Source organism: Corvus moneduloides, chromosome 1 (genome assembly GCF_009650955.1).
Source record: "Corvus moneduloides isolate bCorMon1 chromosome 1, bCorMon1.pri, whole genome shotgun sequence".
Lineage (NCBI taxonomy): Eukaryota > Metazoa > Chordata > Aves > Passeriformes > Corvidae > Corvus > Corvus moneduloides.
In genome coordinates, this window is record NC_045476.1 from 46767847 (window position 1) to 46795701 (window position 27855).

The 27855-nt window shown below is 38.7% G+C and overlaps 1 protein-coding gene across 1 annotated transcript; it reads left to right on the forward strand.

The window, feature by feature from the left end:
* Window positions 1–10366: 10366 nt before the first annotated feature.
* Window positions 10367–27414, forward strand: DAZL (deleted in azoospermia like). Its single transcript, XM_032108540.1, has 11 exons — window positions 10367–10560; window positions 13367–13501; window positions 13831–13922; window positions 15290–15341; window positions 18712–18778; window positions 19105–19238; window positions 20569–20649; window positions 21421–21477; window positions 22521–22622; window positions 23357–23455; window positions 24195–27414. Exons 1-11 carry the CDS (start codon window positions 10558–10560, stop codon window positions 24246–24248), a joined length of 876 nt encoding a protein of 291 aa, XP_031964431.1. The 5' UTR covers window positions 10367–10557; the 3' UTR covers window positions 24249–27414.
* Window positions 27415–27855: the final 441 nt, after the last annotated feature.

Here is a 27855-nt window from a genome sequence, read left to right on the forward strand (position 1 = left end):
AAAGACTAAATTTTGCAATTAGCACCATTTTTCTGGTGTTTTAACAGGTGTTGATTTAGATAAACCATCTTTGTTGCTGATTTGCATATTTCAGAATCAAATAAACTGGAATAGTATGGGTTTCATTGCAACTGCAAGAGTTGCTCCAAATACAACATGGCATTCGTATTTTCCTCACATTCTTAAATTAACTTGGCTAACAGCTATCCTGTATTATAAGAATTCCACCACTCCAGTAATTTGGCATAGCTGCACTCCTTATGACAACGCAGGACACTAACAATTTCTTTCTGGACACCACCTGCATAAACAACTCTGACAGACTACCATATTTAGGGGTTGTCAAAACATTGTGACAGCAAGCCTTGGTAATACAGAACTGGCATCGTAATTAAGATGGGCTCAAGTTCTACTGAAGACACAAAATCCACTTATTTTCATAAAGTGAAACATGAAAAATTTGAAATGAAAAATGAATTACTTTGCTCATAAAGTGAGCAAAGTAGAAATTAGATTCCCTGCCAGTTTTCAACTTGTTAGCCATTTAGACTGGAGTTCTGAAAAATCATTCTTCCTCTACTTAGATCATGCAGGTTAAAAACATACTTTTAACTTCATGAAGATGAAGAAATTTACTCAGTTTAATGGTTTAAATATGAAATACTCTAGACAGGAAATTTATTCAAAGTGGAATAACTATCCTATTTACAGTTAATCAGTATTAGAGTATCAGTCAATGATATCAAAGCACTCCCAGCATAGACACACTGGGTTTGTACCACTCCAATAAAAACTATCATTCCTGGAAGGAATGTAATAATAAGAACAGCTTCTTTTTTAAATGAGAGGAACAGATGTTACGATAGAAATCTCCACTGTAGACACCTGTTAAAAAAATGAGGTGCTTCAGCTTAATCATTTAAAAACAGTGGTAAAATGCATCTAGCAGTTTAAACTCGGCTCAATATGTCTAAATGATAACAGAAATAAAAATTTATTCTGTTTCAGTAAATCACAAATAGTGAGAAGTCCTTGACTAGAGAACTAAGGGTAAATTAAATTCTGGTAGTTCTACTTTAATTAAGGTCAAAGAAACTTAATTTTTCCATGGACTACATACCACGGATTACAAACATACACTCCACAGTGGGTATAAATAATTGTTGTTTATGAAGAAGTGTAGTAGCATGACAATCCTACAAAATGAAACAGGTCACTCACTAATTTCTCTTAACAGAGTTAAAAGAAATTCCTGAATAATCTATTTCAATTATGCAAATACATTCCATGATTTGTACAGTGAATGTACTGCAGTGTTTGCTTTAGGGAGAAATGGTTAATTTTGCTCAACTGCTCAGGAGGGATTAATTCTCATTCCGTCCAAATGACTTTGCTTATGTCAGAGTCGCCACCCTTTTCAAACTGGCAACTTGTCACAAGTGGGGTCCTCCAGGGATCAGTACAAGGCCCAACACTGTTTAATGTCTTCATAAGTGATCTGGAACACCTAAACACCTAAAGCAATTTTTAGGTATTTTTTTTTTTTAGGCAAGGGTCCTTTGGTAATTGCTTATCATTTCCACTGGTGATATTTCAACCTTATATTCAAGGATCTCACTTCATTTTAATGTTGGACCACAAGTATGCCACACTATCTGAGAACGATGAAATTACTATAGAAATTTTAGCTCAGAGAGTACACTTAGAGCTGAAAACACAAGACCTACTAGTTCTAAAATTGTGTTCAATCACTTTTAAAATACAATTCTTTATAATGTTTTATACTTCTCTACTAACAGTTCATAACCAGAAGCATGCTGACCAGCTAAATCTTTGGTGTCACTGACTTACATAATCAGCTGGTAGAAAGAGTTACCTTTCCAGTGCTTTAGTGCAGACTACACCACATCAAAGTAAAATGTTGCATGGGTCAACAATACTTAGTCCTGAGCATCTGCCAGCTATTCCTTTGCTTTCCATTTGACATTAAAATCAAGTGTAACTGTTTATATCTTTATTACAGACAGCTCTACAATATTCATCATCATAGTAAGTAGAGCAACTGCATGTAGATAGACATTAGTTTCTGCCACAGAAATAGTATTTTAACATACAAAAGGGACATCCATCACTATGCAAACATTATTTTTATTCTCTGAAGCTAACTAATGCCATCTCACTAGGTTTTTATATGGGCATCTGCAGATCCCCTTGCTCTACTGCAAAGTGCATAATGCAGACATTAAGTAGATGGACCAAGGCAATGCAGTTAAGTAACAGATGCAGTTTTTATCACAAGTGGTACATTTATTGTTATTCAAGTAGAACCATGTGAATGCTAAATTTCTCGTTTTAACTTTCCAGTCTGATTATTAGCCATTTAGGTCCCCAAAATATAAAGTACATGCACAGTAAAAGCTTGACACCCACCCAGAAATCTATGCTGAAGTATTTTTATTAAATGTCAGACTTCTAAAATCAATTATATTTGGAGGCTTAATTTAGAACACTTGGTTTTTGCAGAAAAGTTTTCTAATTTTTGGTTGCTAAAAAAAGCTTAAAAATGCAAATCCAAAGCACTGGAAGACAAGAAAGCAGACTAGACCAACTAGAAATGCATATCATTGTCAAATGTCCAATTTTTAAGCCATACAATGATTACTTTTGACCTAAACAATGACTTTGGAATGCTTGAGATGACAGTATTATAAAAAAACATGACACAGGACCACTAGTAAGATATCAAGAATTGCTTCTAACATCCAGTCACATGCAAGGATCAAAGTGACAGAACTCTCCAGATGACAAGAAGTCAATATCCAGCAGTAAATGCATGTGACATCTCTCAGGATACTTACTGCAGATCCCATAGTAGGGCAGCTAACTGTAAACAGCTAGGCTTGGAACTAGAGGCAATTTAGCTTCAGCAACAAATAACTATTTAGATGTATGGAAACCATATGTGTGCAGAAATGTTTACTGGGGCTGTCAGAGCCTTGACTGATGGAATGGTAGAGTCCCCACTTCTACACTCTCATGTATAGGCTTGCAAAGCAGTGGGAAATACCAGAGAGCTGTCAGTATTGCCAAATCACTAAACTTTACCCTTGAGTTTTATAGAGTTTTATAGAGTTCAGCCTCCTTTGAACAGTCTCCTTTGAACTGCAAATCATAGTCCTTAACTTCACCACTTCTCTCTTCCAAGTGCAGCAGTAATTATTTAAAGCTCTGCATCCACTTGGTTAGATCATTTCTCCTCCTGCAAATAATGTGATTTGAGCTAACTCAGCCATCTCTACACATCTGTGTTACGCAGGGATGCAGAATGAAACTAAATTGGATCCAAGATTGAAGAAGCATTCAACAGAAGGCTCTTTCGATACGGTCTTTAGAACTGTTACAAGTTTCCATAAAAGACATAGAAGAGTAACTAAAAAATGACAGAAAAGATTCCACTGTGACTACGTGAATGAAAAGGGGAAAGAAAAAGCAAACTTCCCAAAATCTTGCCTCCACAATTAACCATTACTTCCTTTTCCATCTTCCTTTAACCAAGACTGAAAAACTACCTCATCAGCAAGAAAATGTAAGCATGTCAGACCTGTTTTCAAAGAAATAAACAGAAGGTTTGTGAGGATGGACAACAGCATGTGTGGGTGTCCTAGTTACAGAGGTAACAGGTGGAGTTCAGGGTTAGGGGTGACCCAAAACCATGTATTCCATATCTTCTCTACATCAACACGTGCAAGTTAGTTTAGTGTCTCTTCAAGGCCCGGAGTCAGAAGCAGAGCCTCTGTGTTTTACCCAAGTTCATGGCAGGGCAGGCGTGCTGGATCCCTTTAAAAACAGGAACGGACAGGCCAATACTTTGACGGCTGCCGCCTGCCATTTGTCGGGGAGGGCGCAGCCCACTGCATTTTCACGGGTGCGCTGTGGAGAGAAAGCCTGCTGAGCCGCTACACGGGAAGCTCGTGCCAGCTCCCCGGCAGCACTGAGTCCCTTTGGACAAAAACAGTATTTCCCAGGTTTTCTTTTTCCGCTGCTCCCCAGTGTTTCGTTTGTTTGGGAGGGAGGGAGTTTGTTTTCTTGGAAGCGGGTTGTTGCCGTATTGTTTCCTTTGTTCCCTCTCAGCCGCATGGCCCAGAGAGAGGACTCTCCCACATTTTGTCTGAGTTCCCCGGGACATTTAGCAGGACCACCTCTGGAACTGTGGGTGGGGGTTGAACCGTTTGCCTTTGTACTTCTTGGTTATTGCTCTCTTCTCTTAGTAAACTGTTATTTTTTCACTGGTCTCTCTTCGCATTTGTCTCTCCTTATTGGCAGAGGGGAGAGGTTAAAACTCAGAGAAGGTAGTTAATCTTGGAGTCTCCACCCCATAAATTGTCTTAAACTAAGACACTGGGCAAACAAGGGAAAATTCCAGTGATGTGAACAATAACATATTACAGAATATATTTTCTCTCAGAATAAATAATTTTTTCATTACTCTGCTAAGGTGTGAAACTAGAGTAATCTACATTCATATCAGCAAATACCTAATTGTAAGATGTAAACAACATTTTTCAGCAACTGCTAAGTCAATTCTGAAAGTCTGCCATTCAGGTATGCAAAGAACTGGAGTTTTCCAAAGTCTGATGAGGTGATTATATTGCTCATATTCACATACTTCTTTCTATCAGCAAAAAATTGCAAGTTAAAGCCAGTTAAAATTTAATCGCTTTTCATTGTTTTTCTTCTTTCAAAGGTAAGGAAGGAACACATGTGACAGGTGACAATTCCACCTGTATCAAGTTCTTTAAATGCCTCTCCCAACCCACTTTTTAAAACAATTTCATAGTAAGTTTGAATATATAGCATTTCCTTGAACAAATCAAGAAAGTTTCTAAGACATCTCATGTTACATGACTTTTTGTAGCTAGCCCTGTGAGTAAAATTCCAACATTCTTGCTTGATTTAATGTCAAATCCACAATTCAGTGGCTTTTCACTGCTTCTTGGTTTGAAGTATGCTATTTTCACCAGCTTGGACAGTTTTCAGAGTATGCTTTTGCAGCTCAATCTTCGTTTTATGTTCAGCTCTAATGTTACAAGGAGCTATTTAAGAAAAAGGTGTCAAGCACAGTACAACCTGTTTACTTATATTGAATGACTGGTATCAGGCCTAAACACTTGAGTTAGCTCAGCCTGGTATCACCCCAGTACGAAAATCCACTGCCCAGAGCGTTGTTATTTCTGAGCATCCCTGTGTTATTCCTGTGGCTGTGCTAACCTCCACTTATCTGTGGCAGCCGTGAGGGGATCCATGTTTTGAAAAACTGTAAGCACAACAAAACTAAGAACACTCAGATTCTTACAGAAAGTTCCTCATTTCAAGCAGATCACTCACATAACTCCTATTAAGAAGTCAAGGATTGCCTATGCAATGGAGGAGACAAAATAAATGGTGTAAACTTTAATTTAGACAATTCAAAAGTTTCAGACAAGCAAGAGTTTTCTGAGCAAGTAACTGATGCTTCTGCAAATAAGGAAAGAAACAGTTCATTTTGGAAACAAGTATATGAGAGCTTTGTTTCTTTTCTCCCCTGACAAAAAGCATTTCTTAACATTTGCTAAGTCCACTGCCACACCAACAGGGGACACCAGTCAGAAGGCATGATACAAATATCCTTGACGTCAGTCCTATTCAGGAAGGAAAGAAAATATCAAAAGCAGGCAATAAAATAGAGACTTTCTTTCTTTAGAGAAACATAATTAAATTGTGGGCAAATTGTATATATAAAGGCACTCAGAAGTATTAGAAACCTGCTTTGTTCTCTGACACTTCTACAACTCCAACAATGTATGTATAATCATCTATTAACATACTAATCTATAAAATTACCTCACTAAAGAAATTTCATTGTAGCAATGAAAGTTGACTGTGAGAAAATTTACTCCAGAACATTCAATATTACCTAGAGTAACTTCGTTATTTAAAGCACATAAGAGGTTTAAGCTGCTATTTATTTTTTAAATAAAATCAAGAACCTAAACTTAGAAACAGGAAAGGGCTACTCATGTGATGTAGAATCAGAAAGAACAACATACTGACTAAAATAAAAAAAAAATCTTGTTCTAAATTTGTTTTCCCACCAACATATAATAAGATTCTTGAAAGAAAAAAAAAATCATCATTAAGGCTTCTGGCAAAATCTCTAAATGAAAGATGGCCTGATTTGCAAGTATTTTAGTATCCTATATATACATCTAGATCCAAATATACATTCCAGCAAAGACACTGCAAATGAAACTCACTCAAAACTTAATTAAAGCTTTTATACACATGGAACTGTTCCTGATTAATTCCATATGGGCCATTCTTAATACAGAAGTGCCTCATTCCATTTTGGTTAAAACAAACTGGTTTGTTCAGGAATGAGTCACCCAAAAATGGCATAAATCAGAATAATTTCTACACAATTTTAGTTACTTGTGACCAAACAGCATTAAAAAACCCAATCAGTAGGCTTTAAGTCCTATATTTAGAGGGCTATCTGTAGGGATCTCCTTTTAAACACATCTTGAATTAAGAATCTGATAAAAAATATTAATTTGGAATATTTTTACTTTTTAAAATAGACACAGGGAAAAAAAAGAAAATACATACTTGTGAAAAGGCGCACAAGTCTTACGTTTCTGAAGTATGGCTTCAGGCCATACTTAGGTTTCAGGCGTTGTAAATGTCTCCCTCCTCTCAATTGATAAACAATTTGAACCTACTTGAGGGTCAGAACTGTTTCATAGTCCTCAATAGTTGCACGGCAAAGACACATCAGAAGAGGAGACACAGACACATCAGAAGATAGAGACAAAACCTCTCTTTTCCTCTTTGTGATGCAGTAAAGGAGCTCGATGCATTACCAGCAGCCTCACATGACTGTTAGTCAATACGTGCATAATATATATTCACGCACACAGCCTTTGTCTTGACACAAAGGAAGAAGAAAGCAAGAAAATGAAAGTGTCCCTGAAAAGGTTTTCCAGGAAGGTTTTCAGAGAGCTCAGGCCATAAGACTAGTATTGCAGATAACACAGTAGTATCACCACCTCATATTTTTGGCCTAACATCTGTCTAGACTGACTATACATTTATTGGTAAGATTTGTACATAGCCCACTCTCAGTATTTGCCATTCCTCTTTGTTTCCTTTGATTCAAACATTTTTGAATGCTTGAGAAGTTTTTTTGGCTGTCTTTTTTAATGACCAACCACCAAATGATACTGTGATCTTGTGGAGGATAAAAAGGGAAGGAATTTAAAGTGCACTTTATTTTTTATAATGCCTTACACATTAGCTTCGTGAGAGATACACCACAATGATAACCCTTATGTAGTCAACACCCTATGTATTTCTTATATTATTTAAATTTATTATTTTCACCTGGTAGAGAGAAGATTGAGACGGATTTGGAAAATTGCATTACTCTCAAATCAAGTGCACTTAGGAGGGAGTTAATGACTTCTGGCTTAGAGAGTACAAACGCTGCAACAGACAAAATGTACTATACCACCAGAACTATCTGAACATATGTGTTGGCAAAAGTATATTTAGGAAACTATTGTCTTTCCTAGAGGATTCTAGTTGCTTTAGAAAAGAGGCTTAGATATGAAGTTTGCAAAAGATTTTGTAGGATTTACTTACACAGCAAGAATTTTTGGCATAGTGTTTGCAATACAGATTGAAGGTAATTTTTTTCCCCAGTATATACATCTAAGCTGTGAGTTCTACTGCAAATGCAGTTATACTAAACAAGAATTATTTCTCCTTAGAGGAACACTACCTATTTCACCTTCTACTATTTGTCATGTAGACATGAACTGTGTTTAAATCCTCGGACTTCGGTCACACTGCCAGTACAAAAGCAGCTTTGTCTGCAAACCTATCAATTGTAGACAGTCACATGCAAATAATCCTCGGCCATCCAGTTACTGCTTGATTAAAAAGATCTTTAGTTAGTGGTCTAATGGCTCACTCAGTGCTCTTCACTCTCCAACAACCAACTACTTATCCCTGGTCTTCTTTTGTATGAGAAAGGAAAGCACCAGCCCAAAATGTCGTGTTTATTGTATATATTTCATTCTGCTACTGATCGCAAAAATCATTCAGCAAATGATCCACTACATTTTTAAGGATTTTACCATACTAGTGAGACTACAGATTGTGTTTTGCTTATGGAAACTCTACTAATGTTTTCAGTGCAAATTATAAAATTGTGGATTTTTTTTTAAAGGCAGATGTTCATCAGAACATTATGATATGTCCTCTTAAACAGCTACCCTGATGCAAACAGCAGCAAAGGAAACGTTAAAATTTTAACCAGATATAGAATTACCTTTTTAGCTTTTAGGGCTTTAAAGCCTGCTGTGAAATGCACGTGGCACTCTCTCCTCAGTAGGAGGTAAGAAACTCAGAAAACATACATTCAAATCCTATTTGGTAACCCAGCATCTTTTTCTTAGGCAAGCTTGCCGTCTAAAAATTGGGACCTTCTTCTCTTGTTCTTAATCTAATAGCTTGATATCTCTTTTATGTTCTCCTTTTTATGTTTACTTATCTCCTAAGAGTAGTTAGCTGCTTTAACTTTGCAGAAAGAGTCAACATGATTCTCAAGAAAAGGTCCCAAAACTGCAGAAGAGTTATGAGAAATGCTACAAAAATTCAAATGCTATATAATACCTTTGCTATCCAGTTTTAGTTCTGCTTCTAGGAAGACTAAATCTAACCTGACTTAAAGCATGTAGTCCTGTACTTATGACTACTAAATTTCAATATGTAAGCACTACTGTCTGTAATCAGAAGCCTATCAGATTCCAAGCCAGACGCTCTCCTGGAATTACTTTGATTTACTAAACTAATTGATTTACCAATGTCCCAATTAAAGCAGAAAAAAAAAAAAAAAGTGTATTAAAGTGGTAAGTACTATATGGTGTAGCAGAATATAAAATTTGTTTCTTCATCTGTTACTTAGTGCATTTAACAAATAAATCTACTGAGTAATAACCATTCCAATAGCAATGTTGATAAAACAAGCTAAGACAATAATTTTCTACTCCACTGCCTCCACTCCTTTTGAGATTTGTGTATTGACAGCAGAACATAAATTACTCTCCCCTTTGTTTTAAGCAACAGATCTTCTCCAATTTTAGAAGCTAATATCGAGTGAAGGAAAACAGGACACAAACTTGACCCAAACCCATTTCAAAAAAGTTTGGAACAGCCTCACTTGTTGCCACCCTTAAGGCCAAATATGAATCCATTATATTAAAGTAAATACTATGCATTATTTTCCCCTTATTGTTGGAGCCCATTTTCAAAGTCTCAGCCATTTCAAATAAACGTATAGAAGATCTGATAAAGTATGGCAGAGCATGCCTTTTACTTAAGTAAGTGGGCATTAGCTGCAATGAAAGCCCAGGCATATGCTTACCTTTACATAATACTGCAACCCCAACAACTTTAACAAAACCTCTTCTACAGGTAACATAAATACATCTGTTGTGATCAGGGCTTTGTTATTGCTATTACCTAAACTAACTCTGGGTCCCATGTATATCCAGTGCAGCAGAGTACTTTGGATTCCTAATATAACATTTGGAAAAGGTGAACACTTGGTAAACTGTTTTGCTTTCTACTTCCATTTTCCATCCTTAACAAGGATCACTCCTATGTCTTTGCTATTAAAAAAACCCAAACCATAAATCAAACATCCTACTAATCTAGGCCAGTCAGAGGTTGGGTTAATTTTGGTGAGATGTCCATAAGCTTCCCTACTCCCTGGAACTTTCTAAAATCATTATCTGCTCTAAACATTTGATACCAGTGGCAAGCAGCTATTTAAAGCTAATTTCCAAATCCCATCTTATTACTGTAGAACCAGGAGAGCTTCCAGAGACGTTTCCTTCTAGAAAGGCCTTGGGCCACTGGTGATCAGACAGAAAGTTGGTATTCAGCACAGGTGGTCACAGGATAGAAACAGATTACTCTAGAACAGCTATATAACATCGGTTCATGAAGACATTAAAAAGAGAGCTACAGCTTTTGCCTCGAAGTGAGTTAAAGCCTCTACAAAAATGCAGCATTCTCAAATCTTCCACAAGCCAAGTGCAAGTTCTTGTCAAAATGGCAAGAGCTGCTGCTGCTATCACATGCACTTAACAGCAACTTTCAGCACAACAAGGCCACAAGCGATAGTCCCAACCTAACTGCCCCCCAAAAAGACAAGCCTCGGTATCCTCAATCCTTTGTCTTCTGAGACAAAGGCGCCATGTGGTGCAGGAGGGGACGAGCGTGAGTGAACAGAGCGGGTGTGGCCTCTTCCGTCCCAGCCCCCAATGGGGCTATTTAAGGAGAACGGGAATACCTCAGAGCTGCCTTTATCGACGTCCGTAACTCCATTTTGCGTTCAAAGGAAATCAACTGTCTGCACTTAGTTTTTCTCAAAAAGCTTCGTATTGGTTTAGTTTTAAAAGCCTTATTTATTTTTTAAGTGCGTGAGCGCAACCTCAGGTCCGGTGAACGATGGTGAGTGAACGTGGAAGGGCAGCTATGCTGGGGAGGTGGGAAGTAGGCTGGTGTAGGGCGTTTGAACACCGAGCTGCCGGTGGGGCTTCTGCTGGGTGATGTAGTGCCTTGGTGAGACTCCCCGCGGGCAGCGGAGTGGAGTAGTAACTTCTTTAGGTTGTTCTTGGGGTGAGAAATGGGAATGCTCACAGCCCGGAGTAGTGCCGCCTTGTAACGCGGTGAGGCGGCTGAACCCCTGAGGGCTGCTAGCATTTTAAGTATTACGAAGGGTTTTCAAGTCTTACGAGGCGAGCGGTTAAGGTCAGGGAGGGACTACCGCAATTGAAAGGCCGGGGACTTGTGGAGGGGAACCTGTGGCTCGTAGCCGTCGGCGTTACGGTCTGGTGAAAGCTTGGCGACGGAAGACGCTTCACACCCCTGAGCCGCCATTTCGTGACGGCGCTAACATGGCGCCGTTCCGCACGGCCGGGGAGCGCTCCTCCGCCTGCCCGTGGCGGGGGTACCCGCTGAGCCCGCAGTGCGGCAGGCGGGGGCTTGCGCGCAGTTTCCGTTGCCCTGAGCGCCAAACCCGCCTGCTCATGCGCCGTCGGCGCGGGGCAGCCGAGGTGTGAGGGCGTAAAATGGCGGCCGTTGGCGGCGGCGCCGCGCGCGGGACCCCACGAGCGGCGCCCAGCTCACCCCAAGTTCCCCGGCCCGGCGTCCCTCACCCCCCGCCAGAGCGAAGGCCCGGCGGGCGCCGCGCAGGCAGCGGGAGCTGCGGGCTCCTGAGCTCGCACCAACATGCTGCTTGCTGTTTGTTCTTTTTATTTGAGAAAATAAAAAAATTTGTGACTATAGCGCTGACGCTTCAAACACTGTACGTGTAAGGTGGTGGGCTTTTTGTTTGTCTAGGTTATTAAATTATTTTTTTTTATACAGGAAAAGTTGTGCCTCGTAAGTGCGTAGCGTGCAGTGCTGGGCTGAGGGCTCCACTTAGTGCCCAGCGGGAAGGCTGCGGCGCCAGCCGTGTTCTTCTCTCAGGCAGCGGCGCCGTCACGAAGACCGCCCTCAGCGCCCGCGCCGCGGGACGTGGGTCACGGGGTTCAAATGTTTCAACTGAATAAAAAAAAAAACAAAAAAACGCTTGCTTTAAACAAAGAATGTGTTGAAGCCGGGGAGAAGACACAGAAATCGTGGGCTTGTGTGGCCAAGAAAAAGGGGTTTTCGTTTCCTCGATGAGCATAAAACTGAGTGATGTTTGTAGTAACACTTGGGTTGGTGGGTAGGTAGGTATTTCCTCCAGCTGGCCCAACGATCATCCTTTTCCACCTTTTCTTTTGCTGAAAGTCTGTAGCTAGTCTCACAACTACTGTAAGGAGAACCACAATATATGAGTTTTCCGGGATCAATTTAAACTTCATGCTTGCAGGAATAATAGATAGCAAACAGATTAATTTCGTTTTATGACGAGAGAAGAAAAAGCACCTATTAATTCAGGTAAGCTGAAAAACTGAATAAACCCTAATATTCCTGACATCTAGAAATTTGATTTCAAAGCGACTTCATGAGATAAGGCAAATCAGACTCCTTTTAGAGTAATATTAAAGGCTTGAGTCACTTTAGCTGATGATATAATTCTGGTGTAGCCAATTCATCACTGGCAGGATTTCCCACTTGAAAACTTGAGGTGGTTTAGGCTTTGGACAATGATTCAGCAGCAGTGTGAGTTCTTTGCGCATAGGGTATGTACAAGAACAGTCATTTATGTAGTGCTATGTTGATAAAATTATTTGGGTTTAGATACGACAGTAATTTTTTTGAATTGGAAAAGGTTTTGCATTGCAGTACTGAAAACTTGAAAAGTGGCTTTGGAGAGAGGTTTTTTTTTTGTTGGGTGTTTTTTGGTTTTTTTTTTTTTTTTTTTTTTTGTTCTAGGAGACTAACTACTGTGCGTTTTTCATCTCCTTTTCAAGTTCTAGGAAATACATGTATTAATAAATCTTATTTCTGATGTTGAACATCTTGCCAGAATGCCTAAGTAGTCTGTTTATTCTTTCTTTCAGGTACTTAATGTGTAAGAGTGTTAAATAAGTGAATTTTCTTAGAAAATTCCGCATCATTAGCATGAGACGTGAACACTGCACTTCCATGGCAGCCAAGGCCATGTGTGACAGGTGTAGCAGCAGTATCTGTGCTACCAGATTCCTTGTGCTGGTTCTGGCACTTGCTGGGTGCCTCTGCTGAGAGCTCTTTCCTGTTCTACGCTGCCAGGGAGCTTGCACAGCAGAGTGAATACTTCTAGCTTGGTTTGCTGAAACATCCAGAAAGAAAGAAGTAGAAGCAACAGTTAGGTTAGCTTGAGGGTGCTGTGGAGTTGCCATCTCAGATTTCAGTTCGAATGCCCTTTAGCTGTGTATGCAGCCAAACAATAGCAGAATATCAGGTGGGTGAAAAACTGCTCACTTCATGTTGATCTTCCTGCCAGATTTTGTAGAGCCAGTTTAATTTGAACTGAAAAGTGTTAGAACCTCTTGTACAAGAGGAGGTGCAGCAAGAGAGATGGGGTAAACCCTGGTAGTAGCAACATTAGTCACAAAATTTGATACAGTCTGGCAGGGCTACTTAAAAGTAGTCTAGACTAGGTCTAGATTTAAATTTTTAAAACTTCTTGGAATAATTACTTCATTTTTTTTTCTCAATGAATGATCCATTTGTGCTGTTAAAATTCCTTGTCCCAGCCTGTATCTGTACGAAGCTGCAGACATTATGATATCTTAAAAGTGTAATTTAGTTGACTAAAATAAGTATTTCTGTTTAAATTTTTTAGGCAGCCCATGTGGAGACCCAGTGTTCGAGCGCCACGGAGGGCGGCACCTATTCGGCAACAGTCAGTCAGGGCTATGTTTTACCAGAAGGAAAAATCATGCCAAACACAGTCTTTGTTGGTGGAATTGACATAAAGGTATTTATATACTTGTAATTGTTTAAAATGGGTGTAGGGTACTTCAGTGGAAAAGAAATGGGAATTTTAACTCCTGTTTTGGTGTGGATTTTTTTACTTGTTTGTGGTGGGTTTTTTTTTTTTTGGTTTGGTGGGTTTTTTTCCATGTGTGCATTTGCCAATCTTGAAGGTGTTGAATTGTCATGGGAGATCTGGAATATGTCTTCCAAAACAAACCTTTAGTTCTTAAGGTAGTGGAAAATGGGTTTTAAAAATGGTACTGTCCGTTTTAAATCAGTTCTAAGCAGTTGAACATGTTTGAAGATGTTTCAGACCTTGTTTTCTTTTAGATGAACGAAGCAGAAATTCGGAGTGTCTTTGAACAATATGGTACTGTGAAGGAGGTCAAAGTCATCACTGACAGAACTGGTGTTTCAAAGGGGTGAGTAAAATGAGTAGTTGTTTTAAGTTGCTGCTTACGGGGACATCATTCTGTAGTAGGTGATACGAGCAGATACTTAGCAACACACTTGACATGCTTAAGCCTTAATACTAGCTACAGTTTTCTGTTGTGGTGAGTTAACACTGTGAAACCAGTAAATCTGTACTGCCCCTGACTAAATCTGTATAATCTTATGAAGAATAGTATGAATTTTCTGACTTCAGTCTCACCCTTCAGGGAAAAGAACCTCTTTGTCACTTAACCATTGGAAACCTAACTTGTGTTATGCTTACCCAACCAGTTCTTTTGTAAGACTCTCCTGATGGCTAGAGTAGTTAAAAATCTGGAGACAATTCAGGATGGTTAAGAGAATTAAAATGGTTTATTCAGTGCAGTGAGTCTGCACTCTCCTGACACTTGGGAATAAGTTCTAGAGTAAAACAGCCCAAACTTGTTTGGGTGAAGAGTGAAACTAAGTATGTGAACAAAGTTGAAATAAGGGAAATTCCCTTTGGATATATAGAAAAGTTCTGGATTACTGTGGTGAAACCTGTAAATAAGAAGATGAAGGATCTTACCCTGAGTTCTGGGGAAGCCATCCCAGTTTTGAGGTTATCCCTCCTTATGAGAAGGATACTGTATCTTCTTAAGGTGCCTTCCAGCCCAGTTTTTTTAAGGTTCTATGCATAGATCCTAAAATGTTTTTTTTCTTCAGCATGTATAGCAATGGAAGAGCTGGAAGTAAAATGCATTTTCTCATATCCCTTGCTAGTCCTCAAAGTGAACCCTACTGTGCAGTTAGCCAGTGTATGTTAGGAGTATTGGTAATGAATTGACTTATTCCATTAATGGGATACAATTGTAACTATAATGCTCTGAAATGATCTTAATTGTATAGAGCAGATAAATTAGGGAGGGAGTGAAATAAATTGAAAAACCTCTTCAAGAATTGCTTCCCTCACTAGTGTCACTCTTCCTATAATGCCTGCTTTCATCCAGACCTCTGTAGCAAATACAAAATTTGATAAGTCAAAATCTTAATTAATCTTACTTAATCTTTTAGCTTTCTAAGTTGCTAGTGCCAACAGCACTACCTGTTTTGAGTAGTTAAAATGGAAAAATAGCCCTTATTTTTATTTCATATTATTCTAAAATCTGGCATTTGGTTTCTTTCATCTGGTCCAGTAGTAGATACAGCTAGTTAGCAGTAAATAGATTTTTATGCTGAATCATAAACTAATGTCCTAGTTGATAATTTTTATGTGCCATAGAGTGTACTTGGCACTTTGTTAACTGGTCTTGTTCAAAAGAATTTGGCTAACAATCAAGTGCAACTGATGACTGAACAGTCTGTTCTTCCGTTTTAGGTATGGATTTGTGTCTTTCCTTGACAATGTGGATGTTCAAAAGATAGTTGAGGTAAGCTCTTCGTCTAAATTATCCAAAGAAGTTGATGTATGAAGATTAGAGACAAATTTGGGGAAGCCAAGTTATGTACCCTGTAGAGTAAGTTGGGACACACAAAGTCTAGGGCTGCCCAAAAAGTAAACTTGCTAAAATGTATACTGGTGGTAAAATCTTTATGTATTTGCTTAAGTAAGAAAAAAAATTAGTTTTCAGGTAATTAGTTGTTAGCCTGGTGATCTTGAACATCTCATGTCATTCTGTTCCTGATTTGCTCTCATTTATTTATGTGCTTGAAAGCCTTGAGTGTGTTTGGCTGCTTGCTTTTTATAGTGGATGGTTGTCATAGAACCCTTGTGCTTATAGCAGAAATGCAGACATTTAGTTATTGGGATGTCTTGGTTTAAGGTAATTCAAGTGGGATACTCTATAATGAGTAATCTCCCCTTTAGGTTAACCAATCCCTTTCCACCAATAAGGAGAAATAAATATGGATGGATATAAGTGAAAAAATAAGTTTCCTAATAAAGAGGTAAATAGCAACAGGCAAAAAAATAACAATAATAGTCACCAGTTACAAAGTTGCTGAAATTGCTTGGACTCTCTGGGAACAAAGAGAAATTTTAAAATGGTGGAGTGACACCTCCCCCGAAATGGTGGCCTCTACAGCTGGAGTGTGGCTCCAAAGACTAAGGGAAGATGGTGACAGCCCTCTCCCCCCTTCTTATCTCTCCATTTGCAAATGCAGCTGGCACAGTCCGGCAGCTGGTACTTGGCCAAGGGCTAGAACTCATGGAGGGGTTTACCTTCCTCTTGGCAGCAGACAGTCAAGCAAGGCAGCTGGGCTAGGTGCCTTCGCTTCTGCAGGGCCACTCCATGGTGGCTGCAGACAGGCAGTCATGGAATTCACCTTGAGCCAGTCCAAGATGCAAGCGAGAAACAAAAGAGGGGGTGAAAAAACCCCCAGAGCAGGGCCTCTGCCTTGAGCAAAGACCATGAGGCAAGAGAGAGCGCTCTCCCTGTTTGCTCTGATTTCTTAAAAGGCTGGGGCGCTCACCCTGCTCTGCCCCATGGTTCTGTTTTCTGGCTCCAGTGTCTTTAGAGACAGTAACAATTTTGGGCACAGATAGATGAAATACAATAACATTTTGGGTTATCCGGGGCATGGGAATAACAGTATCATGGAAGACAGTAGTAGTTGTTTACTTTATGTCTCAGTAGTTGAAATATGTTTCTCTTGCAGTATTTCTGCATTTGGATGCTACCTGGAGTGCAAGTATTTTTTAAGCCTCTTAGACTATGCTGCAGCTGTTCCCATGTCATCATATGGTCTTCCTATAGCTAACACAGGAGATGAAAGGGTAGAACTGTTACAGCCCTTCTGGTCTTGGGAGTTTGGTGTCAGAGAAATTTTAAATCTTCGTGCTTATAATGAGATCAGTTACTTGGTTTTGATAGACTTGAGCAGGTCACAAACCACTGACAAAGCTTTTATTTTTCCCCTCTTTCTCCCCAGACCGAATACAGTAACTGTGAAAATAACATGTATTGAAATACTTGCCTCTTTGAAGTCTTTGCCTCAGAAAACTCCTGTGTCTCTGGAGGATGAGCAGTCTCTCGTTTGGTTCTGAGGCTTAGATAGGGAAGTAGATCAGATAGATGTGCCAGTTACAAATGTAGTGTTCTGTGATGTGCAGATGTGTTTACTGGCCATCCAGCTCCAAAAGTGGGAAGAGAACGTGTTTGAATAAAGGGGAGAGTAGTAAAACCCCAGCAGGAGGTTCTTGATTCTCACCAAAAAATTTTAAGAGCTTGCTGTTCTTTAATGGCATGATGACAAAAATATATAGTGGCTGCTGTACTGAGCAACAGACTTCATCTGAGAACACCTTTTTCTTTTTACTAGGGATTACATTTATTATGCTATGTCAGTGTGGATTGCTTGCTCTGAGGTAACAATTCCTGTGGAGACCTCTTAAATAGCACTGACATTTCAGCCATGTACATTGCTGATTTTCTGCATGTGTTTCTTCAAAACTGGAGCCTGCAGTGTTCCTCTATTAATATAGTACTCACTGATGTGACTTCGTATACCAGAGGTGTCTTGGAAGACCCAGAGGCATGTGGTTGATTTTCTTTTTCAGTGCACATTTCAGGTCTGCAGGCAGTACAAATTACTGCCATGTCAGGAAGAAACACGTTCAGATAAAAATCATCTTGAAAACCTGTTGGCTTTTGGAGGGGATGGAAGAAAGGAGGAAATTACCATTGGTGGTGTGGAGCTCAAATTGTTAAGGAAAGATTACCTCACTAAATCACTTCTGGCCTTATCTGCACTGAGTGGTCACAGTGTTTTCTGTAAATGAATGACATAGAGCCTCTCTGTGGCTAAAATTACTCTTGGTGCCTGTGTTCATCTGCCTGGCTTTGTAGCCATGTTCAGCCTGACAGTATTTTTCTTCTGCTTTAAGTCTGTAACTGCACTCTGGTCTGTTTGCAGTTCAGTACAGAAAGCTGTCTTCTGGTTTGAGGGGAGGCCTGTCTCCTAGGAGTTCTCATTGTTGAGGTGGGAAAAGTGGTTGTGTGATATTGGGCATAACAGGATTGCAGGATTAATTTAAAAATGCCCAAAATCAACCAACCAGAAGATACCTTCCCCTGAAGGAAAAAAAAAGAATCAAAAACCAATCCACCTGTCAAACTAGTCTGGGTATTGCACCTTTTTTTTGCCCCCATATATCTCTTGAATCATCTTCTCATACTGATAGAAATTAGAACAAACAAGATGCTTTTATATCATTATATTTTTGCTTATTTTTGCAGGCAGCAATAAAGTTGCTTTTGTCCAAAGCACTCCTTTTAGTAGAAATAGGAGAAAATTGCAAAACCATGTATTTTCTTCTGAAGCAGGCACTTTTCTAGAGTCACGCATGATGGAGAATCTGGACAAACTGCATCCAATACTGACTTTAATGCGTGGCACTAAAATTGTGGTAACAGGGCTAAACCAAAAATCTAGAAACCTTAAGACTGTGGTCATTCTGTCAATACTCTCATTGAGCCAAGAATAGTTGAAAGTTGTGTATAAAACTGCAGGGCCGACAGTCTCTGATACATAGTTGCAAACTCGTAGTAGTGCATGTTGCTGCTAGGGCAAGTGATACATAATTTTGGAGAGTCGGTGAGTAAGCAGATGGCTGAGCTGAGGGTGCTGCAGGACATCAGAGATAAGAGGCTTACGGTGTTGAGGGAGAAGGCTGGAGGCTGTTGAGCCTTTATGGGAGTTGATGTACTGTGGTGTAGAAGCAGAGTCCAGTCTCTTTAAAACCTCTTGAACCACTCACCTTGCTGATTCCCAGCTTACAGAGAATAACTTGTCTTTCAGTCACAAATCAACTTCCATGGTAAAAAGCTGAAACTGGGGCCAGCAATCAGAAAACAACAAAACTCAAGTAAGTATATCTAAATAAATTTGTTCATATTGCAGGCATTATAACAATTTTTTTTCTTAATTATACATCAGTGTCCTTGCAAATACTTCTTTATCTGATGCAATATGTACATTTCAGTGAAACCCTGGTTCTGACTTCTATGACCTCACATGTATGATACTGTTTTAATAATAAAGACTCAGGTTGGTAGCACAATACAATATAGTTGATATTGAGTTAAGTTTTAGAGTCAAAACCCTTAAAGTTTTTTCAGCTTGAACTCAGATTCCTAATGAAACACATGTAGTAATGTCTTAATACTCTTTTTTTATCTGCTTCAAAACAAGATTCCTGTGTGCAGCCCAGACAATTAGTTCTTGGTCCTCCCCCACCACAGTTTCAGAGTGTGTGGGGTAATCAGACTGTGGAGACATACGTGCAGCCTCCAGCCGTAATGAACCCTGTAACACCCTATGTTCAGGTAAGACTGCACGTGGCGCTGATTTTGAATCACAATTAAAAATTTTTGAAGATGTAAGCATGTACAACTTCTGGAGTATGTATTGAGATTCCAATCTGATCTTGTCAGTTCTCATATTACCTTCCCCAGTAAGAAGCACCCAACTTCAAACCACTTCAAAGGAATGCCAGGATCCTTGAAAAATTGATTCAGTGATATTAACTCTTTATAAAACAAGAGGAAGATAACCTTTGAGAATGAGAACTGTTGAAAGTGGAGGGAAGATTGAGTTATTTAGTTGTTCTTAAGTGATCTTATTGCCTGTCATAGATGCACTTCACAAATGAAGATATTTAATGTATTGCTCTCCTGCTTCAGAATAAGCTACAAAATTTAAAATGTATTCTTGTAAAGTTAGTGTGGGATCAGATGTTCTCTGGTACCTTTCTGTCCTGCTAGCCAAACATATCCTTGGTTTTGAACTGCTGTTGTGTTATAAGAACACTGTTACAGCATCTGTTGTTCATAGCTGTGACCAGCACTGTATTGCCTGCAGGACATCACTGTACTGGTACTTCAGATAAGCATTTCTACTGAGGTGTGGGTACAGTGCTTCTGGCCTGCATATGAGTCCCATGCTGTGAATGGACCAGATTAGACTCTCTTGCTGCATTAGCTTGTAGGATATGGCAGTGCAATGGGGCAGTACTGACTACAAACTGAGCCTGTTTTGTGTATTTTAAGCAAAGAGGAAGAGCAGACTTGCTGCAAGGCAGAGAGCTTGATGATATTATTCTTGCTGATTCTCTTTAAGTTTTTAATTTAAGGGAATTATTTCTCCTAAATGTTGGAATGTGTCTTTAATTATTCTCTGAAGAATCTCAGAAGGTTCCAGGTTAACACTGTCAGGGTACTTACAGGGAAGGAATACAGGAAATGGTCTTAATTGCAGTACTTGGCTTCCTTTGCCTCCTAGAAACTGATCCTTCAGACTGTACCCCATTATTTCATAGCAGTTAGCCTGCTTCAGATCTACTCCTTGAAGTTTATGGCATGACTTGCAGTTCTAAAATGACTTAAAAGATCAGTTACAAGCAGATATGGGATTTTTAGATATATAAGACACTTGAAATCCCACTTTGTAGACATTATTAGTGCCTGAAGTGCTGAAGCAAGCCCTGTGGGAAATCTAAGGGTTGCTTTAAAATTGTGAGTCTAGTCTGCACAGGAATTGAAATAACAGTGTAACTACATACTTCTAAAAATGTGCTCCTGGCTAATACCTCTACAAATACCATACTTGTATCTTGCTTCAAACTTGCAGTTTTTTTAAAAAAAGCTTTATTTGCAGCCCTATCAATACAGTTCATCACCAACTGTACTGCTAAAGCAGCAAGTTCCCATCGGATGTCAACCGGCTTACAACTATCAGGTATGTAAAATTTTAGTAGAAGCAGAAGGGCTGATACCTGACAAAACTGGAATGAGGTGTTAACTGGAGTCTGATCTTTCTGTGTTTCTCATTCTTAAAATTCTATTTTCTGTCAGTTCTCCTTCACAGCTACCGAAGAAAAACAAAATACATAAGAACTTTTAAATAACTTAGCGTACTCTTTCATTTTTATTGTTTCATTTACTGTTATTTCTTAAATATACAGTGATAAAACAACTTCCAAATGAGAAAAAAGTACATGGATTAGTAGTACTTTTTCTTCTGGGAGGAAGCTTTGCATTTGTACATGCTGTAGTGTGGGGTGTTAGGTACTTGGAATCAGAGTCTTATCAGATGATACAATGTGGGAAGTATGGGGGGGGATGTGCTCTTGCTCTACAAAACATCAGAGAAGGTGCTTAGCTGATAATTATGTTAGAACTCAGAAATGAAATGTGCAGCTAAGTCCTGTTACTGAAATGAAACTAGGAGTAACTGGAAGCAACTAGGAGTTTGAGATTTGTTTTCAGCGTAGGTACTTTGACTTCCCTTATTTTCCTAATATTTAGAAATATTTTTAATTTTTTTGCAACTTGGAACGAGGAGACAAATAAAATAAGGTATCTTGCTGGAGGTAAGACTATGTATGGAGTACTGTTTTGTGAAAAATCAAGACATGAAATGCTATTAATGGTGGCTCCTGCAGAGCAGTTACTTCTCAATGTTGGAAATAAATGAATAAAAGGTGGTTCTTGTCCAATTTTTTTTAAGGCTCAACCACAATGGCTTGCTGGGGAGCAAAGAAATTATGTTATGCCTCCACCTCCGGTAAGTCATCAAAGTTAGGTTTCTGAAACTGTCTTAAATAGCACATTGTTTTTACAGCTTGATACCAGTCTGTTGTCTGGATCTGTGTAATCTGGTCTACAAAAATCTGTAATTGCTGATGAGAGTATGTAGTTTTTTAGCATTTTTACTGATGTGCTTTTTTTGAGTTACCTGGCAGAACAGATCTTTGGCATTATTCTACATGTTCTAGTCACAGAACTCTGGAATTTTAGCCTAATTGGAATTGGTTTTCCAGGGAGAGTTGAAGGAAAAATAAGTTAACCTGATGTACAATCTTTTTTTAAACTTTAGAAGTCTCAGTGTTCTTTGCAAATATTGATGAATTTCTTGGCTCCTTTCAACAGGTTTTAAAAATCATTTCCCAGGCTGCTACAAACTGTAGATGGTGCTGCTGGCTTCTAAAAAAATTCCTTGCTTTCTGTGACTTTATATGAGTAGTGTTCACAAGAAAGGGGAGAAAATAACTCTGTATTTGTTTAACAATGTTGGAATTTAAACTTGCCCCTGGGCATTTTTGTATTCTTTAGGTATATTTATTGACTGCGGTTTTGATTAAGTGTTTAAAAGCTGTAATATATAATTTTATTCTGAATGGTATTCTTTTTCTGAAAGCAACCAGAAGTCACTGAAATATTGATTACACTATTGGCTTGAGATAAATTTTTTTTAATAACATCCATGAATGTGATACGGCCATAGTATATCATGTTACAATTCAATAGTAGCAGGTCAAAATGTTTTTAGAGTAGGTGTGCATGGGGATTTCACTGATAAATGTTACAATCTTGATTATAGGAGCAGACAACTGTTCTAGAACTACCTCAGATAAGCAACTTTACCGTATCATTCTAAACTGTCTTAATAAAACAGATCATGATACAGTATTTCCCCCACTCATGAAACTTTTATCAAAAGGTGCAAAGATAAAGTTGGCACAGTTTATGGATAGATGAGAATCAATGACACCACAACGATGCGTGTTTTCCCAGTTACTGAAACATTGTAATATTTAAAAACTCTAGGTGTATACTTCAGTAAACTATCATGGCACTGAGGATCCAGGATTTATACAGATGGAATGTGCTGTTCCAGAACTCCTGCCGTTGCCTAACAGCCCACAAAAGGTAAGTGCTTTCTCAAAACTTTAATGTTCTTTACCATAAATCCTATTCCCAGAAATTTGCACATGAGAGTTATTTAGCTTTGTCAAGGGCCTTGAACAGATATCCTAGAAATCAAGGTTATAGTTGCTACTTTCAGCCAGTTGTTTAGTCCACTGTATCTGATTTCTGTGTACAGCTTCAGAAGTCTCACGTTTCCTTGAAACTGTTAGTGTTTGTTTGCAGTGCTGAGGGCTGGATAAAATGTGTGTTCTACTTGATTAAGTCTACTGCCAAGACTTTGCTTAATCTGTGGAAATTCCAGGGAAAATTCCAGGTACTAAAAAAGCAGATTAGATAGCACTGCCTGCTGTCTTAGGTTTTTTTTTTTTTTAAGCTTCAAATATCTGAGTTGGTAACTTTCTCCCTTTCTCACTGTTTTGTGGAAGGTGACCCCAGTTGAGCCAACAGTTGGCTCTGAATTCAGTTTTCTAAAGGAGACTTCATTTCTCAGCTGTCGGCCTAATCCACAAGTGAACTGGCATCGTGTCAGAATTGTTATGCTGTAATACTGAAGGGGGATAATGAGTTACTAATATTAAAAGATTAGGATGGAGAAAAAAATTATAAATACCTCAGGGAACACAAGGGAGTTGAGGAATCCTGATTGCCAAGTAAACCCTGTGACACACTGGCATTGCTAGCTTGTAGCCCTAACTAAGAAAATCAGTATTGATGCACCTATAACTGTATTTCAGAAGTCTGTGGACAGGGGCATGCAAACGGTATTATCCTGTATGTCTAGTCCTGAGAACCAGCTGATAAATGACTTTGCATCACAAGACAACAATGTAAAGGTATGTAGTGAAAGCAAAATTATATCCCTGAAACATAGCTGACTTTCAATGTGTTCACCTACAGGATACCATAAAGATGAAGGGATTCATACCTGTTAATGCCACTTGAATTTTTTTTCCTTGTACATGCTCTGAGATGTGTGGGTTTGGCTCTCAGTAGCTTAATGGTGGAAGGAAGTGCTGAAATTGGAGTCAGTGGGTTTAATCAGGACAGCATAAAAATTGCTGAACAGTTAATGAACAATTAGAGCATAAGTGTGGCTAGTCATTTTTCAGTGACATGGCTTAAAAAGGAGTAGATTACTCCCTAGTTTGGACAGAGGATGTTGCTTTTAAACCTTGTCTGTACAGTGAAGTACCTATGGTGGATGGTGGCTAGTTATGCTTTGTCTCTGCTTTAACCAATAAATCGTAGTCCAGGTTGGTAGGTGGTTGTCATTTTTTTTTTGCTGTATGTGTTCAGTCTTTGTAGATTTGCAATTTCTGATTCCATTCCAAGTCATGTGTAATTTCAGGTTATTAATTTCTAAGACCTTGCTTCCTTTTTGTAGAAGGACAGATATGAACTAGACAGGTAGGTGTACTCTGAAACAGGAATGTGGAAAAGCTGTGTTTTCTCAGTTTTGGAGAGGGGTGAATAGAGTACAGGGTATCTGGAGATAGTTTCATGACAACTTTGGTTGCTTTATTCTGATAAATTAATTTTTTTTTTCTTATCTTCCCTTCTGTCCCATCCTAGGAGAGTAAGACATACCACTTCAGAAGAGGAAGGACAGTACACAAAAATGTTTGATCAACGAAGACTTCAGAGTATCTAAATTAATTAACTAGATGTTACTAGCAATACAGAGTGTAATATTTCTCTAAGTTACTTCAAGTACGTTTGTGCTCATGTTCTACCTGTTTTGATACTGTTGTTGTTGCTTGAGTAGTTTGAAGTTCAAAGTTGTAAGAGGTGACAAACTTCAGTGCTACTGTTTGTGTGCTTCCCCTGACAACTGACTGGAATGTTAGGGGGTTTATATGTTTGCTGCATGTGGATTTTTCTCTGAGCTTTAAGGTACAGTTTGCATATTACACATGGTTTTTCATTAACTACAATTTCACTCATACTGACCAGTTAACTCCTGCAGTTCAAAAATGGAAGTAGTTATTTGCCCAAGAGATTGTATTTTAAGACTGAACTCTTAAATCAGTGCAGAAGATGATGAGAAGTTGTAACTGAGCTGGAGCTGTGTAAGTCCTGGTTGCCTTTAGATGACATAATCAATGTGGTTATGTTCACTGATGACAGTCTATGTACCTGCAGTCTTGAGCATCACTACTATTTTTGGGTAAGTAATGAAGAGAATCCTAAAATTACTGTATGTAACTTCAAATGCAAGAATGTTATCTGTATTGGACCCTCAGTCAGCCAGTACAGGACTTTTTACTTGAAAAATCTTAGCAATAACTGTATTTTAAACTTCTGAGAAAATACTGCACTTATGAGCCTTTGTTATGTGATGCAGAGTATGTGTAAGACTGTTTTAATAATCATGTAGATTTTAGGTGTGTATTGTGAAACAGTGAAATAAATTTTTACTTTTCCTTGGTTTCCTAAACTTCTGGTGTGACAAATCTAAATAATAACTTACTATTCTATGTGAGATTTCCAGTTACTATAAATCTATAGTAACCTTAATTTTGTGTAGATACTAGTTGAAGTTTTGAAAGAATAGGATTGAGAACTGTATTCAGTCTTGTATGTTGGGTCCTACCTTGCTTTTTTTCTCCTACTCAAACACCTCAGTCTCTCCAGATGATAAAAGAAAATTAGTCTTCTCCTGTTAAGGACGTATATATGAGGTTGTTTAGAATGTCATGTTCAGCTTCAGATTTCCAGAAGGCTTAGAGGTAGTAATGGCTAGGCAAAGACTTGGCCAGAAACATGTTAGTGAAATGTCTAGAAGGGAACTGAACATGTAAGGGGGGAATATGGCTAGAGCAAATGTCCAAGGACTGCTGCTCAGGAGTGTTCTGGATAAAACTTTATTAAAGTAGGGTGGGGGAGAATGGGGGTAAGTTTTTTTTGAGCCACTTTATGCAGCTTTGTACCAATGTTCTGATAGCATAAATTAACCTGGAAAAAGCAAATCCCATACCAGTTTCTCTACTCACTGTTTCACGTCACTGAAGATAGTATTAAGCATTCCATGATGCTGATTTGCTGTGTTTTTCCCGGACTGCTGTTTTAAAGGTAGTGGCTTGGTAAATGCTTAACTTCTGTGTCAGCAGCTTTTTTTGCAAGGCTTTTCTAGTCTTGATTCAGGACCCTGTCCTTTCCAACTCCCAGTACCTAAACAGCTGGCATGTGCTTTCAAAGCTGTGATGTCAGTTTATTGATAAAAGATAGTCGTTTCTTTGCAAACACAGATTTCTTTTTGGTTTAATGCTTTAGGTTGGCTTGGTTGCCCCAGGCTTTACTTAAAGCTTTCTGCTGTAGCTCTAAGAAAATACAAAGTGCCATATGCATAGCTGTCTCATTGAAGAATCCCACCACCAAAAGAAGAGATTAGACTAGAAGATACCTATGCAGAGTGCGTATTTTCTGTTTATTTGACCGAGTGTTATGCACAGGACCATCTGGTGAGCAAGTGGATTGTATAGTGGGTTTGAAATGCTGGTACAGGCCTCCTGAGTGGTTTTATCACAGGGGAATGCATAACCAAGGCCTCCCTACAAGTACCACTTATTTTTTTCTTCCATTAGATCACACTGCTGGTTCTGCTAGCTGCTTACCTGTAGAGAACTGGTTTGTTTTTTTCTTTAGTTATAACTAAACCCATGCATTTTTAATGTTTTTTTGAAGTACCCTATAACATAACATTAACATAAAGCATAACACAAAACCAATAGGTAGATCTCTTTCCTGTTGCATTGAAACATCTGTTTAATATTGCTGTGACTGAAGGCATTTCCAAAATCGGTGCATGGTTGGAGCATTTTGCAAATTTGTACCTCTTGTATTCTCAAATCGAGTGGAGCATGTTAACTGAACTAGCAGGCAGTAGTGAGTTTTTGTGGATCTGCATTTGCTTGCACACAGTATTTACATTCTGTGATACTCAAAAGCTTTGGGTGTACCTTAAATATTAAGACAGCTCTTTGTCAAAAGAAACAATGGCTTAGACAAGATAGAAAAATACAATGCTTGCATTTAATTGGTATTCTAGAGCTATGACACTTGGTTTGTGTTACGGTTCTTGCCTGAAGTACCCCAGTTTGCTGTCTGATGGCCTTTTCATATCTTTTTACCCACTTGGCCATCTGACAGAATTATTCTTGGAATGAGACAGCCAGACAGATGGTATTCTTGGATCTCCATTAGAATGATTGTCTGGCACAGACACTAATTCCCTGTCAAAATGGAAATATTTTTTCCTTTCCTAGGTATGTGTGCTACACCAAGCTGATAAACTATATTAATCTGAAGGTGATGTGATCCTTTATTGCTACAAAGAAATAAAAGGGTTTTCCCTTAATTGTATTTCACAGGGTTTTTTTGTATGCCTTACTGAGAGATTTTTGAAGTCGTCTAACAGGTCTACACTCTGTATTCCTTGCAGGAATGACTTTGTAAACCATTATTTTAAGATAGATGTATAATTTAAGAGCGCTAATGTCTGCCACTTGGTTGCTAAGAAAGTTTAAAAGAAAGTGATCCCAAGCTATTAAGAAAATTGAGGTTTCTTCAGATGGAATATGCATCTCGAAAATCCTGAAGTAGCTTTACAACCCAGATGGATTCTTACTTCCTGCTTTGTTTCTACTCTAAAGTTTGGGCTGAACCTTGGGGGGACAAGTTCACATACTGTAACTTCTTTTAAGGAAGAAGGTCTCCCCCAAGTTTAAGGCCTTTGTTACTGTCCCAGTGACTGCTCAGGGTTCAACTTTGGTGAATAAATGTGTAAAGAGTTTGTTTGTTTGTTTTTGTTTGTGGGGGTTTTGTTTGGGGTGGCTGTTTTGTTTTGGTGGGTTTTTTTTTTTTGTTTTGTTTTGGTTTTTTTTTTCCCCCAGTAGTGTGAAGTTCTATGTAGTGGGTGCTCAACACAAACATGAAAAAGGGTTTTCTACTCCTTTACCTTAAGGTTGTGAGACTGTAGAAAGTACAGTAATGAGGGCAGGATTTATATTTAAAAACATGTTGCTGTAGAATATTTATGCTGCTAGTCCTAAAGCAGTTACTGCATGGATAGTTTTTCTGATTTTAATTATCTCTAAACTTCTGAATATGTAGTCAAATAAAGATGCATGTTGTAGTTAATACATTGCTGATGTAGTGGGATATTAGAAGTACTGCTTGTGAGACAGTACTGATGTGTCAGCAGTACCCCTTCTCAGGGTATGTGTATCCATAC